Source organism: Lontra canadensis, unplaced genomic scaffold, assembly GCF_010015895.1.
Source record: "Lontra canadensis isolate GAN:19392208 unplaced genomic scaffold, GSC_riverotter_1.0 scaffold171, whole genome shotgun sequence".
Classification (NCBI taxonomy): Eukaryota; Metazoa; Chordata; class Mammalia; order Carnivora; family Mustelidae; genus Lontra; species Lontra canadensis.
Genome location: NW_022631165.1, coordinates 1,169,642 through 1,184,347, shown reverse-complemented (window position 1 = coordinate 1,184,347; position 14,706 = coordinate 1,169,642). Strand labels below are relative to the sequence as shown.

The 14,706-nt window shown below is 63.7% G+C and overlaps 1 protein-coding gene across 1 annotated transcript; it reads right to left on the bottom strand.

Moving 5' to 3' along the window:
* Positions 1-264: 264 nt before the first annotated feature.
* On the bottom strand, positions 265-10,448 carry TELO2 (telomere maintenance 2). The gene is made up of 21 exons (XM_032846022.1): positions 10,237-10,448; positions 9,119-9,454; positions 8,110-8,387; positions 6,995-7,063; positions 6,611-6,758; positions 6,212-6,314; positions 5,931-5,999; positions 5,679-5,820; positions 5,454-5,590; positions 4,967-5,052; positions 4,634-4,735; positions 4,270-4,358; positions 3,995-4,086; positions 3,740-3,856; positions 3,547-3,618; positions 2,427-2,591; positions 1,914-2,005; positions 1,478-1,577; positions 1,286-1,350; positions 921-1,036; positions 265-586 (listed from the first exon to the last, which is right to left on the bottom strand). Exons 2-21 carry the CDS (start codon positions 9,451-9,453, stop codon positions 480-482), a joined length of 2,484 nt encoding a protein of 827 aa, XP_032701913.1. The 5' UTR covers position 9,454; positions 10,237-10,448; the 3' UTR covers positions 265-479.
* Between the last annotated feature and the right edge of the window lie 4,258 nt (positions 10,449-14,706).

Here is a 14,706-nt window from a genome sequence, read left to right as displayed (position 1 = left end):
GCCGTCCCTGACCGTGGGGCCTGGTGTCCATTGGAATGGACATGGGGGTGGCCTTGCCCCGGTGACACGGTGGCCAGTGCGGGGTGGGTTCCTTCCAGGAGGCAGCCCCACACAGCTCTGCCACCAGCTCCCGCGGTGAGGGGATGGCCTTGGGGCGTGTCAGTGCAGCAAGGACGACCTTGGGCCCACGGAGCACTACACCCTGCCCGAGCAGTGAGAGCCGTGCGGCCTGGGCTTGAACACCCGCGGCTCCTTTTTATTCTTCCTTTTCGCAGTTTTTTTAAAGTCTTCCATGTTCAGGTGAGGAAGGGGCTTGGGGACAGGTTGACAATCAGCCCGCAGGGGCGCCAGCAGCTCCCTCCCTCCTCGGAACCCCTGGTCCATGCGCAGGTGCCCCTGTCCATGAGGGCAGCACCCGAGGGCCCGCGTGGACGGCTGGCGGAGCACGGGGGCGGGCCGGGCCAGCCACGGCGGGCGGACTACGGAGCAGCCGGCGGGACGAGTGCGTGTCTGAGCTTCTCCAGAAGCAGCAGCGCTCTCACCGCCAACAGCCTGCAGTCCTCGTCGGGGTCCTGCTCCGCCACGTCTGCCAAGAGAGCACGCGCGGCAGCAGCGTCACCCGGCTGCGCGCACCAGCCCCCTGCGGTTTCCTCTCTGGGAGGTCTTCCTGCACAAGCCCCCGTGGGGCCTGGCCGTCCCCCCCCAACCCTCCCCACGAGACAGCAGCACCTCAGACCCCAGCAAAGGCCTCTGCCCCATCCCCGCGTGGGGGTAGGCCCCCCTCTCCTGGGGCGATGGTGGCAGGGAGGCAGCGGGATGGAACAGACACCTCTATCTCCACGGGACCCGTCCCGGGACACAGGACGCCACTGAACCTGTAGCACCAGGCCCAGAGCCGTCCCTGGGGGCCTGGTGCTCACCTGCCAGCCAGGGCCGGGCTTCCAGCAGCTCATCAGGCAGGTCGGCCAGCAGCCGCTCGGCCGGAACGCTCAGCAGGACGGAGGAGACCGCAGACAGAAGGCCCTGGCGCACGTAGCTGCCAAGGGAGGCCAGAAGGCTGAGTCCTGATGGAACCCCAGGCCAGGGAGACCCCACTCCTCCTAGGGGTACAGCAGACCCACAGGCAACCAAAGCATGCTCGACCCCCTCCTGCCCCTTCCTGCTTAGAAAGGGTCAGGCTAAGCTAGGAACCCCCCAACCCCCATCTGTCCACATCACAGCAGGACGTGGAACCCCGTCTCTGTGTCCACATGGGACCACTGCCCTCAGCCCCACGGCCACTCACGCATCACCATGGAAGCGAAGGGTCCACACGAACTCCAGGAGGGCCTTGCCCATGGCCACAGCCGCCTGAAACCACACAGGCCAGTGGGCAGGGGCCCTGGCAGCCAGAAGCAGCCCCCACCTTCGACCCTATGCTTTGATCCAAGGTGAGGCCCTATGTGGGGACAGGCACCAGCTGCCACCTCCCACTCACCGTGGTGTTCACCGCCAGGTACATCAGGGCCCCTAAGGTGTGGACCAATCTCCCAAGAACCAGTTGGTCCTCTCCCAAAAGGTCAAAAGTCACCAGAGGCCTAAAACACAGAATCCGGTGACCGAGCAGGCTCCCCAAACCCCTGGGCCACCGAGGGACACGCGGGGCCCCAGAAGCTCCTCCTCATTGCCTGTCCCCAGGCGGCACCCAGAGTCACGAGGGGAAGGCCCTGGGCAGGTGCAGAGCAGGAGGGGTGTCGAGGCACCAGAGCTGGCTCCAGCCCCGCCCACCAGAACCCAGCACCTGGGAGACCGCCACACAGGACACCTCACGGAGCTGCACACTGCCCCAGCCCAGGTTGCCTCCCTGCTAGAGGACCGCAGACCCCAGGCTGGGAAGCCTCCTGTCCCCGAGGGTCCGCAGACCTCCCGCTCACCTGTCAAAGTGCCGAAGGAGTGGGAAGAAGAAGTAGCCAGCCACCAAGTTGAATTCATTGGGGCGAGCATCCGGTTCCCGCCGGGCAGAGCCCTGCAAACAGACGGCGCTCAAGATGCCACCGTCCCTCCCCCGTGCAGGACTCCCGCTGCAGGAGCTGTCCTGTGCGCCGTGGGGTATGAGCAGCTCCTGCCCGGTGACAGCCCCCACCCAAGGGACCCAATGGCTCAGCACATGCCAGGTCCCTTCTTGCTGATGCAGGATTCCTCGGGCTGTCTTTGCAAGCATGTCACAGTCCTGTTTTAAAACCATGTCACTTGGCTGCCCTACAGCACGTGTCCCTCACTCAGTTTGTACCACAGACTCCCGTCACAGAACACTAGCACTGGCCCTGTCCCGGTCCTAAATCAGCTGCCACCCCCCGCACCTCTGTGCAGGCAGCGCCTAGAGGCCACGGACCACTTGGCACCTACTTGGGTCCCACCCACGAGGACTGGCCTGGGTCCCGGCTAACCTGAGAGAACCGCCGGGTCTTGCTTCTGATCCGTTCCTCCACGACCGCCCGCCAGGCGGGAGCCGGGGTGCTGCTGGGCTGGGAGCCGGGACTCGGGGAGCCGCACTGGGGAGCCTTGGGGAGGCGCCCAGGCCGAGACAGCTCCTGGGCAGCCAGAGTCAGGACCTAGAGGAGAGGGAAGACCCTTGAGGTAAACTGAGTGCCCTCGAGCCCTCTGCGCCGTTGGCCCCCCAAGCTGTGCTGGAGGACACTTGGGGGGGGCCACACGAAACATCGTTCTGAGTATCCCGACATCACTGCACGTGTGGGGGACAGAAAGGAAAGCTGGACGTGCTCCCTGACAACAGCCCGGTGGCCTTGCTCCGCACCCGGAGCCCTTCTACTCCAGAACCTCGTCCCATCTGGCGCCCAGACACCTGGGAAAAAGAATGAGGCTCTGACCCAGACTGCACCCGGATGGGCCCCGGAACACAAGCACGATGCCCCGGCAGTCAAAGCCCCGGGCCGGGCAGGGCACGCTAACGGCCATTCCTCTGAGGGTGACGCAGGATGCCAAAGGTCACACGCCACTATGAAGGCACCAAATGCCACCGAGCGGCCAGCATAGAGATGGTGACCCTGTTCAGAGCCGCGACCGTGGTGACTGTGCAGTTCGGGGCCAGTGAGCTCACGTCGCCTGGCCACCACCGCCACCACCTCCAGAATTCCTGTCTGATTCGGACCCCTGGCCCTCACGGAGGTGAGATCCCCCAGCCCCTCCGCCCAGGACCGGCTTCCCTGCCGACCACCGTGGCCAGGAGGGGCCTCCGCGCCATGGCGGCTGTTAGAACCGCTTCCCGTGCGAGGCCGAGCAGCGGTCCGTGGTATGCACAGACCCCGTGTGCTCACCTGAAGACGAGAAGTGCCACACAGAATTGTCTCTCAGTAAAGCTTTTGTCTAAGGTAAAGGGCGCAGCCTCCACCTAATCCCACGCGCTACCAAGAAAACCCCCGACGGGCGCCGGTCCCAGCCCCTGCAGTCCAGCCGCAAGGGAGCTGGGAAGGTCCTGGTCAGGTAGCTCTGGGCAACTACGTGCTCCCCGCCCTGCCTGACGAGCGGACAGAGGGCGCGGGCACTCACGTCCAGGATGTCCATGCGCTGCCGGAGGCTGAAGTTGACGGCATAGAACTGCGAGGTCAGGTACTCTGCGACCTAAGCCGGGCACACAAGAGGCCGCTGGGGGCCGCCACCCGGGGCTAGGGCCCCCGTGCAGATGCTGCCTCGGTGGCAGGACCACAGCACCGCCCTACCTCGCCCCACCCCTGTGACTCACCGGAGCCGGGTCTGTGACCACCACAGCCACCAGGGCTCGCTGGCGCAGCCCCTCAAAGCCCACCACGCTCGTCTTCTCCTCCAGGTGCAGCAGCACCTTGGCCAGCTCCACGCTCACCTGCGGGCACGGGGGTCGGCGTGCCTCAGCCCCCAACCTGCTCTGGGCCCCCACAGCCCTCCACCTCCCCATCCCAGCCATGCGCGGGCCTCCTGGGCAGACACCTACCCCGCCCTCGACATCCCCTGCCTCGCTCACCTCACGAGCAGCAGCCGGACTCCTGAGAATCAGCCCCTCGAGAGCTCGCAGGGCCGCCTCCCAGCGCTCCCAGTCCTCAGTCGAGGTCAGGGCTACATGGAACAGATGGGCCAGCGCTGGTCCTCAGCCCTGACCTCCTGTGAGGCAGAGCCTACAGCCAGAGTCTGGGCGCTGGGCGGGAGCAGAAAAGTCCTGGGACCTGGGCAGGCCGCTTCCCACAGCTGAGCCACCCCAGGGCAGGTGCCAGCAGGGCTCCCGACGGGGAAAAGGCCCACCTTCCACGCCGTCCCGGACGTAGGCCGGCGCCTTCCCACTCTTCAGCTCTTGGTCCCCCGACATGTCATACGGGACAAGCTCATCATCACTGGGAAGCAGCAGAGACCCCAGGGCCAGCCCGTCACCCAGGAGCAGGCAACAGGCAGGCTGTGCTCCTGAGCCGCCAGCACTCACCCCGAGTCCCCGAAGCCTCAGGAATAACAAATTTTCCTACCGGGGCGCCCCAGGAGAGCAGAGCTGCGAGGCTGATCCACGACCTCCAGACAGCGTGGGCCGCTGCTCCCACGCGTGCGTGTGTGGGGCTCTGATGCCAGCACAGAGCTGCCCCCACCTCTGCAGTTTCCACCTGAGACCAGCCCCTACCTGTCCAGGTCAGAGCCCGAGCCCTCCGGCCGGGCCTGGGGGACACCACCATCCACGCTCCCTCCGCCAGGGGTCTCTGCAGCCGCTGGAGCCGCACTGGGGCTTCAGAGAACAAAGAAGGAACCCTTCAGGGAGGCCCCACCCAAGTTTCTGGCCCCGGAAGCCACCTTGCCCGGGAAGTGCTCTCCCGGCCTCCGCCCTGCCCTTCTTTCCTGCTGTCTCAGCAAGTGGAGTCCAGCACCACAAAGTAAGGAAGTAGCACGTGTGCGGGACGGGCCCTGCCCAGCCAACCATGCCTGGAGCTCGGGCACCACGGGGCACAGAGACCCTCACCTGGCCTCCACCACCGCGGGGCTGTCAGCCGCAGGCAGGGGCGCCGCCAGGGCCAGCAGCTCTCGGCTCAGCTCGTCCTCTTCATACTGCAACGCACACAGGCTGGGGCCGGCAGGGGAGGTGCCGGAGGGCGGCCCGTGGCCCCGGGAGCCTCCATCACTGCCCGCAACCGTGCAAGTCTCCGCGGGGCAGCGGGCAGCCCGCCCTCCGGATTGGCTGGCATCCCCGAGGACATCCCGGGGGCTGCAGAGGTGGAGGGGAGGGGACGCCTGTCCACCATGCCTGAGCCTGTCCAGAGAGGACGCTTCCAGACGCCCCAGGGAATCCTCCTGGGGGCAAGTATTAAGGCAGCCGCTCGGGGGCTATCCGCCTCCCCTCGGGGTTGGGGCCCTCAACTCCACACCAACACGCAGATCCGTGGACCCAGACCGGGGAAGGCGAGGTGACCTCGGGACGGGGAAACACCGAGGGCGCGGCCCTTGTTCACCTGGAACCTTAGGCGAGGCCCCTCGGGGTGGATCCGGGCACTGGCCACCTCGGCCACGATCATGCCCAGACGGCGCACGGCAGGCAGGCTGCTGTCCAGACGGTTCTTCACTCCCACCATGAGGCTCGCCAGCAGCTCTGCAAGCACCGATGGCCACACGCTGAGCACCGGGGGCGCACAGGGCCAGGCCCGGGGATGGGACGGGGCGCCTGGCCGCCTGCTCACCGTCTCGGCTGTCCCGGAGCTCAGCCTCCCCCAGGTGCGCCAGGCAGATAAGCAGGGCCGCGCTGACGTAGCGCTGCTGCGGGAGGGGCGCGTGGCGCATGGCACTGCTGCTGCCCCACGTCTCCAGGAGCTCCCTCAGCACCTGGCGGGCGGCAGGGCGCCGTCAGACAGCCCCACCGCCAGGCCAGGAGGGCCTCTTGCTGGCACCTCTGGCCTGGACCAGAGCGCCAGGGGTGGGGGTACCACGCATACCTGCACAAGGAGCGGGCGCCGCTGGCTGTCCATGGCCAAGTACCCCAGGAGGCTCTGCAGCGTGGGCGTCTGGGACATGGGCCGGCTGTCACTGTCTGCCGGGCAGACGTCAGCTACCCACGTGACAGGCTGAGGCCCGTCCGGCCAGGGGTCCCCGAGCAGAAGCGGGGCTGGGCTGAGGCTCAGCAGTGTTTTCCGGGTGACTGAGCTCAGCTCCACCTGCCGCGGTCACTTCAGGGCCCCGGGGCGGCGCTCAGCCCACACCCTCACCACAGCCTCACCGAGAGCCGGTGCTGGAGGAACAGAATCTTTCGGGTCATCACAAACCGGGCCTTCCTAATCTTCACCACCAGGTTCCCCAACAGCCGCGAGAGGGCTTCGGGCCTGTGAGGCACAGTCGGGGGGAGACAGGGAAAAGCGCGCACTCCAGCCCTCCCCAGCTCCGTGCTAACCACCGGGGCCCAGGGCCTGTGCCCCAGCTCTGAGTCGCGCCCAGTGCCCCTTCCTCCCGGGAACAGCCCAGCGCGTCGACACTAAAGGGTGTCCTTCCCTGCTCTGGCCACATCTCGTCAGGGTAACGAAGGAGGCAGCAGCTCTCCGCGTGAGCTCAGAATACTCAGGAGAGAACGGGACACTTGCCATCCCCGGAGGCCCCGCCTCCCGCACTCCTGGCTCCTTACCCTGCAGCGACCTCCACCAGTCCCGTGAGCAGAGCCTCCACGGCCCGGTCGGGCACACTCTCCACCAGGCGCCAGCAGACCCTCTGCCAGAGGCAGCTGCCCTCGCTGAGCGCCGTCAGCCGTGGCACCAGCACGCCCAGGATCTCCTCTGAGGGGACGCACATAGAGGCCCTGAGCTCGGGGCCGTGTGGCACTCATGGTCCACTGGCCTGCCAGCCCGGCCCCTTCTGGGGGCATGGTGGGTAGCAGGCCCAGGTTCCCCAGGCGCGGGGACCACCCTCCACAGTGGAAGTGTGCCGCCCGCCCCTGCTGGGGATGGCCGCAGGAGGGATGGGGAGACGTCCAGAAAGGGCGGGGGCTCCTCCCGGGCCAGGAAACGCTCACTCTGTCTCCCGTGGACGCAGGCTTTCCCGAGCACCCGAGACAGGAAGGAGACGGAGCAGTCCCAGCCACCTGCGACAAGAAGGAAAGCGGGATTTTAAAGCAGGGCAGCGGTGAGACCACGAGACAACCCCCGACTGGGTAGGAGCAGACCCCACTTCTGGACAGGCGTCTCCGCCTCGTAGACGCGCCACTCCTCTCCATCTAGCTCCGCCTGAACTCTGAGGAGCACCGTCTCTAGCTAGAAGCACCCGGTAGAGTTCCCGAAAGCCTTCCACGCCCCTGCTTGCTTCATCACCTGTGATGACCCCACGCAGTACAAACCAGTGTGGGGGCACGGGACGGAGGGGGCACCGAAGGGAGGAAACGGGTCATGGGGACAAGGGGAGGGCAGGCCCACCAATCCGCCAGAAGCACCCAGATGGCGGGGCCCAGCGGGAGACAATCAAGATGTGCACAACGGACAGGAGCACCGGCCGCCTCGAGAGCGGCGTCTGAGATCCTGGGAGGACAAGGCGGACGCAGCCCCCCACAGAAACAGACGCAGTCAGAACGCGCTGGCGGCTCCTCCCAGCACAGTGCAGGAGCGCTCGCAGCCTGGCTGAGCCCGACAGAGCCCGTGGGCTGGGAGGATGCCGGCGTGTCCCGCCTCACCCTGGCTCCGCACCCTCTACAGGGACGACATGAGCGCGCACGGGAAGGGCACCCACGCCACAGTCTTGGTGGGACCCTGTGTGCACCCTGTGACAGGAGAACAGCGAGTGGTGCAGACTCCAGGCCCGACTAGAGCAGCGGAGACCGAGCGATGTGGTCTTTAAGACGCTCAGTGAAGGCCCCAGCGGTGAGCAGCCCCATCTGGACGGCTCCCCCAGTGCGTGCAACCAGGAGCTAAAGGAATCAAGGTCAGCACCGTCTTCAGGGTCAATAAGCCAAGAAGTGGGTGCAGCTCAGTGTGTGGGTGACCACGCCCCAAGAGGAGACAACTGACCTGCCACAGGCATCGCCCAGAGAATCCCAAGTCCCCAGGGGCTGTGAGAAGCCGGAGGCAGGGGGCAGGAGGGAGGGACGGGATGGTGACCAGAGAAGATGGCTGGAGGGACACTGTGGGGGGCCCGCACCTCGGAGGGAGTCCACCACTGCCTGCAGCGCCCGCATGATCTCCTCGCCGAGCAGAGGGAAGTAATTCTGGGGGAGGAAGGCCTCCAGGTTCTCCCGCTGCAGACGGTTGCCCAGCTGGTCGGGCAAGCCCACCACTTTGGTGAGGAGCGTCTCCTGGAGCAGGGGGAAGGCCGGCTCTGCCGGTGGCCGACACTGGCCCTCCATCACAGCGGCCATCCTGCCCGTGCTCAGGAACCTGGCCAGCAGCTGCGCCACCTTCATCAGACGGAAACTCGGGCTGCAACGAGAGCAGGAGTGATGGGCAGAGGCATGAGCCCCCATCCCTGGCGTCCGGGGCCCCAAGGAGGAGCAACAACCATCCTTAAACAAGTAATCCCGCAGGTCAACTGGCACGAGGATCTAAATCCCACAATCCCACTGCCAAGCCGCCAGTCACGGGCGGGGCGTGAGCGCCCGCGGGGCCCAGCGCCGATTCCCCACCGTGGAGTCGCCGGACGCTGCCACTCTCCTCTCCCGCTTCACGCTGACCCTGCGGTTTACAGCAGCAACCCGCAACCCAGTTGCATCAAAGCACAGCGGCCATGTGGCAGGACAATCTCATGCTCTGACACTGAGTCTGGGAACCGCTGTGAGCTAGGTCTCCCCACAGGTGCGTTGCGGGGTCCAGAGGGCCCTCACTGGGTTGCTAAGAGCCATGGAGGGAAGCAAAGCGAGGACGCCCACTGCCTACCGATGTCACCCCAGCCTGGAGCCAACCCACTGCCTAAGCCATCGGGATGGGAATGCTCCCTCCCGTCACCAGTGTGGCAGGACCCAGAACAAGGACTGCAAAGGAGATTAACATAAACCGCCTTAAATTTTCAGACGCTCTGCTGGGCACGCATTCTTGTCTCACCTTTCAGGACACCACATTGTCAGAGAAGCCGGACAACCTGCTGGTTTGCAGTCCTTCAGGCCACCCTCCTGCTTCCGACATTACAAGTGACCCTATCATCAGACCCCACTCACCCTGCAGCACCCTCGATGGACTCCATCAGCACCAGGAAGGCTTGGTCAGCAGGGCCCTCCAGGAAGAAGCTGGCCCACAGGTCCTCCAACTGGCCATCAGGCAGAAGCCCCAGCCAGCCTGGGCTCAGCCTGCCCACGAGACCTCTGAGGACGGCAGAGAAGTGCATCCGGGCGAACTCCTCCTGCTCCCCGGGAAGGGCTGGGTTCTCCGCTCCCTGGAGATACCGCTTCAGGGCCCCCAGGGTGGAAAGGATGTGGCCGCCATCCTCAGAAGTGGAAAGGTTGTGAAGGGCTTCCCGGACAGCAAGCAGGACAGCAGACCGCGCCGGTTCCATCCTGGAGGCCACAGGACGAGCCCGTGAGAAGTCCACGGAGCCCTTGGCACCCACGCAGGGCCGGTCTCAGACAAGAAGTGTATTTCACATGCTCTCAGAAACCCCACTCTCTGGACCCCTTCCCATCTCTCCTCACCCCTGCTGTCGCCCAGCAGTACCCTCCCCCTACAGCATCTTCCAAGTCTGTTCACAGCTGGGTACCCTCCACAGTAGGGCACTGTGCCCCTGGGGCACAAGTGGGGGCGCTGCTGGTACCTAGGGAGTGAGTGGTAGAGGCCAGGGATGCTGGTCAACACCCCATCTGGGCAGGACAGCACCCAGAGCAGAGGCTAGTCCAAACTCAAAGGTGGGCTGTGCTGAGGCTGGCGGACCCTGGACCACAGGCCTCCTATCACTTCTCCCCCAGAAACCAGAATCCTCTCTGCTAGTATTTGGGGTCGCGGGCCCCTGCAGGGTTGAGTACCATTAGGTGGGCATCTATCACCGGTGCACCCAGACACTAGATAAGGCTGCATGAGAAGGGCCCCCACGAGCCGCCTCCCCACCCAGCCGGGTCTACGCGGTCTGTGCCGGCGACCAACCCACCCAACGCTCCCTTACGCAGCGTGCGCCCGGAGTCCACATCGTGGCGTGGCGGGAGGGGGCCTCCTGGGGCCGGCTGGGGGCCTAGGGGACGGGAGGTCGGTCTCCGGGGCGGGCTGGGGGCTGGGGGGTGGTGGAGGGGGCCTCGGGGCTCGCATGGGCCTGGGGACCGACGGGGTGGGGGTCTCGGGAAGCGCGCACCCGCTCGGTCCTGTCCCGGAGCCTCCCCGGCGCGCCCACGGCCTGCCCCGCCGCGGCCACGCCTCCGCCGATTCGCCACGGCCGCGGAGGCCCAGCTCCGCGTGCGGTTCCCGGCCTAGAGCGTGAGGCCGCGGAGCACGAGCTCCCCGCGCGCTAGCAGAAGTGCCGCTGAGTTTGCCGAGTCTGTGGGGCCGGTCCCCGCGGGCAGGTCGCGACGAATCTGCCGCGACGCCGGCGGCCCGGAAGAGGCGTGGGGACGAGCGGCCGCATCTGCGCCTGCGCCTAGCGGGGGCGTGGCCCTGGTGGGCAGGACCCCCAGATGGGCGGGGCCGACAGGGAAAAGCCGTTCCACGCTGGGGTCGTCAGCGCAGGTGGCCGTGTCCCTGGGCCGAAATCCGGTTCCTCGGTGGCCGCTGTCCAAGAGCTGCTCTTCATCCCGGCGCACGTGCGATGGGCAGCGTCGGGTGCGACCTGCGAAGGCCTCCGGGAGGCGCCGGTTCCGCCTCGACTGCCCTAGGCGACGTCCGGGAGGCAGGCCTTCGCTCGGCGCGCACCGATTAAATGTCCACTGCGCGCCCCAAGCCATCCTCGGGGGCGGACCGTGAGGCCGGGAGTCCCCGCTCCCGAATCAGGGGCACAAACGGAGTGCAGGCGGGACGTGTACGATGATGGCAAAGACTGATGGGAAAAACTGGGCAGGGGCGCCTGCGTGGCGCAGCCGGTGGAGCGCGGAGCTCTCGGTTTGGGCCGGGGTCGTGGTATTGGGCCCGGGCTGCGGCTCCCCGCTGGCCGGCCGGGAGCGGGCTGGAGACTCTCGATTCTCTCCTCGTGCCCCTCTGCCCGTCCCCGGCTCGCGCGCTCTCAGATCAGATCTTTCGAAAGAGAAGGCGGCTGGCTCGGGAGTCTGGTTTTGGAATTCCCGCCCTGGGCGCCCGCAGGAGACGCGCGGGAGCGGGCAGCTGCGGGCGCAGGGAGCGCAGGCGCGCGGCAGGTGCAGCCCGGGTGTGGGCGAGACGGGGCGGAGCGGGGGCCCGGGTGCCCGGCGGAGCGGGGCTGACGGCGTGGATGTGGGCTGGGCCAGGCTGCGCGGAGTCCCGGAGGACGCCTTCTTGGGACTGCGGGCCTCCGCCCCGGCCGCCCCTGGGTTGGAGCCTCGCTCTCCACTTGCTACAGCGGCTTCTCTCGACCTTGACCCCCGTGTTTCCAGCAGGCCTGCCAGGTTACTAGGCGCCTCCTGCAGCGGGACACAAACCTCTCCGGCCTTCACGTGTCTGAAAAGTGCGTTTGCTCTTTGCTCCAGGCAGGTTCACGTTTGAGCCTGATGGACAATTTTAAGTGAAAATAATTTTCACTCGGGCATGCGAAGGTTTGTTCCTCTGGGTCTTTTATTATTACTATTATTATTATTATTGTGTTTATTTTATTTCAAAGATTTTATTTATTTGGTTTTTTTAAAAGATTCTATTATTTATTTGACAGAGATCACAAGTAGGCCGAGAGGCAGGCAGAGAGAGAGGAGGAAGCATGACCCCAGGATCATGACCTGAGCCGAAGGCAGAGACTTAACCCACTGAGCCACCCAAGTGCCCCAACAAAGATTTTATTTGACCGAGAGAGAGAGAGGACAAGCAGGGGGAGCAGCAGGCAGAGGGAGAAGCAGACTACCGCTAAGAGCAGGGAGCCTGACGTGGGACTCAATCCCAGGACCCTGAGATCATGACCTGAGCAAAGGCAGACGTTTCACCAGACACCCCGCCCCTCAGTTTTTGGCAGCCAGCCAGCATTCAGTTCTCTAAGGAGAGTCTTAGTCTTTCCCATTGACCAGGTATTTCCTCCGCAGACACTTCTAGAATCCTCTCCTCATCCACGGGGTTCTTACACTTGATGACACACCTGGCCTTTCTGACACACAGTCTTGAGACTGACAGATGCTCTTGACTGTGACACCTTCCCAGACTATCTTCCCATTCCTTTTTTTTTTTTTTTAAGATTTTTACTTATTGGGGCGCCTGGGTGGCTCAGTGGGTTAAGCCTCTGCCTTCAGCTCAGGTCATGATCTCGGGGTCCTGGGATCCAGGCCCGCATCGGGCTCTCTGCTCAGCAGGGAGCCTGCTTCCCCCTCTCCCTCTGCCTGCCTCTTTGCCTACTTGTGATCTCTCTCTCTGTGTCAAATAAATAAATAAATAAGATCTTAAAAAGATGTTATTTATTTATTTGACAGAGAGAGACACAGTGAGAGGGGCAACGCAAGCAGGGGGAGGGTGAGAGGGAGAAGCAGGTGTCCGGCTCAGCAGGTAACCCGATGTGGAGCTCAATCCCAGAACCAGGGATCATGACCCAAGCCAAAGGCAGACTCTTAATGACTGAGCCCCCCAGGCGCTCCCCCATTTTCTTCAGTCTCACTCTCTGTACTCGCTTTTCATTGGATTGACCTTGAAGGCTATGTTTTCTCTCTCTCTCTCTCTCTTTTTTTTCTTTTCATCTCTTTGTCTTCTTGCCCTACTTTCTGGGCAATTCTTTAAGCCTTGCCTTTTAGCTGTCCTGATTTTATTACTTACTAATTTGGAAAATCCTCATTTTCATCCTTCTGGACCAACTTCATTTTTTATTATTCCTTTTCTCGTAATATCCACGTTTCCGCCTTGTGGACACAAAGCTTTTCTTGTCTTCTTGGGGGTGATAATTAAGATCTTTCAGAGCTTTCCCTTGGCTCTCTGCGTTTTTCTGTTTGGGCAGATTTCTGTCAGAGGCCCCGTGTCTAGAGATGTCTAGTTTAGCCTTCATATTAAGCCCGAGACGGTTAAGGGCCAGAAGCTGTGTATGTGGATGAGGGGAACTTGCTTTGACAGATGGGGGGAAGGGAGGCTCTTGCTTCTTCCCAGGGTTAAAGAAGCCCCTCCTCCTACCTGGGGGCAGGTGTCTGGCTGTGGCTGCTGCTTTCTGGAAGCGGGTGGAACCCTCAGCGCCCCATAATTCAAAATGCAGCATTTTTCTCATCTCTTCCTTTTTAAGTCCGTTTATTTATTGAAACTAGCCTCCATGCCCAATGGGGGCTTGAACTCATGACCCTGAGAGTAAGAGTCACGCGCTGTACTTTCTGAGCCAGCCAGGCGCCCAGCAATATATCTTATGAAACCCCATCCGTCCAGAATGTTCCCTTTTGAACACGTAGTCCCGTATAGAGTATGATGACTAGTGAGGTGGTGTGCATTCCTTTTTTGTACTAAGTTCTGAATCCAGTGTGCATTACATCCCTGGCGGACCTCAAGGCCAGTCACCTGGCAGGGGTTCAGCCGCCCACGTGGCGCAGGGAACCGGGGGGGCCGGAGAGCCAGCTGACCACATCCTGCGGCGGCGGGACTGGTGCGCAGAGCGTTCACCAGCTGCAGGAACTCAGGGAGGCCCCGGGGACCCAGGAGCTCTCTACCCAGACTCACTCAAGCCTGTGCCATGCCCCAGCTTCCCAGTGTCCCTGGATGCCCTTGGCCTCTCAGAGCTCTCTGTCACAAACTGAACGGTGGTTCCCAAAACATAGGTCCAGGTCCTAGGCCCACCCACGTGAATGCAAGCTTTTTCAGAGCCCTGGGGAGGAAGGGGCAGGGCCCTAGGACATGCGGCACCAGGGGCTCAGAAGAAAAAATTCCCTGTTTTCACTCCCCTGTGGGGGTCACGGGTTACCAGCCCAGCCGTGGGACTCGAGCACAGCCAGGGGCCTAAGGAAGTGGGGCAGGTGGGGACCTCATCCCAGGGAGCAGAATAAAACGACGGTCAATTAGACAGCTGTGCAAGGTTCCTCTTCCCCAGGCGCCACATCGATGGCAGCAGAAGGACAAAGGTGAAGGAGCCCAGGGCCGAGGAGAGGGCAAGGGGAGCAGCACTGGAGGCACGGACCCAGTGTGGCCTGGGAGAGTGACAGGTCAAGGGCAGAGCAGGGGGAGCTGCGCAAAGAGCCCCCCAAGGGAAGGGAGGGAAGGAGTCAGTGTCCGCAGGCCACGACCAATGACCCGTAACCAATGGAGGTCCCAGGTCAGCGGGTCCCAAGCTGCGCCTCCCCAAGGCTCCAGGGAAGACCGCTCCGGCCTCGTCCAGCTCTCCCTGCACCCGCAGCGCCCCAGTCTCTGCCTCTGTCTTCCCACGGCCTTCTCCCCTGTGTCTCTTCTGTCTCTTGTAAGGACCCCCAAATTCAGCATGGTCTCCTCTCGAAACCTTTCATGACGTCTGCAGGGGACTTCCCGAATAAACCCACCTTTGCAGGTGCATGGGGATTCACAGGGTTAGGATGAATGAGGACCCACCATTTCGGGGGCCACCGTTCAGCCCACCATGCAACCTCTACCACAGAATAATTTAAGGTGGCCCCCAACCCCATTTCCTTTGCCTTATCCGAGGGAGAGAGGTAGGCTTCACAGGCCCCTCTGTGCACGGCCCACACGCTGGGCCCCACAGCAGACTTGGCTCCAGAGGCTCCCC

Bases quoted from the DNA above. Each gene is read 5' to 3' on its own strand.
- TELO2 (XM_032846022.1), bottom strand. From the start codon at position 9,453: ATGGAACCGGCGCGGTCTGCTGTCCTGCTTGCTGTCCGGGAAGCCCTT. The intron at 6,759-6,994 runs GTGAGCGTTTCC...GCGTCCCCTCAG, and splicing joins CTGCGTCCACGGGAGACAGA to AGGAGATCCTGGGCGTGCTG. The intron at 3,857-3,994 runs GTGAGCGAGGCA...CCGTGCCCGCAG, and splicing joins GTCCGGCTGCTGCTCGTGAG to GTGAGCGTGGAGCTGGCCAA.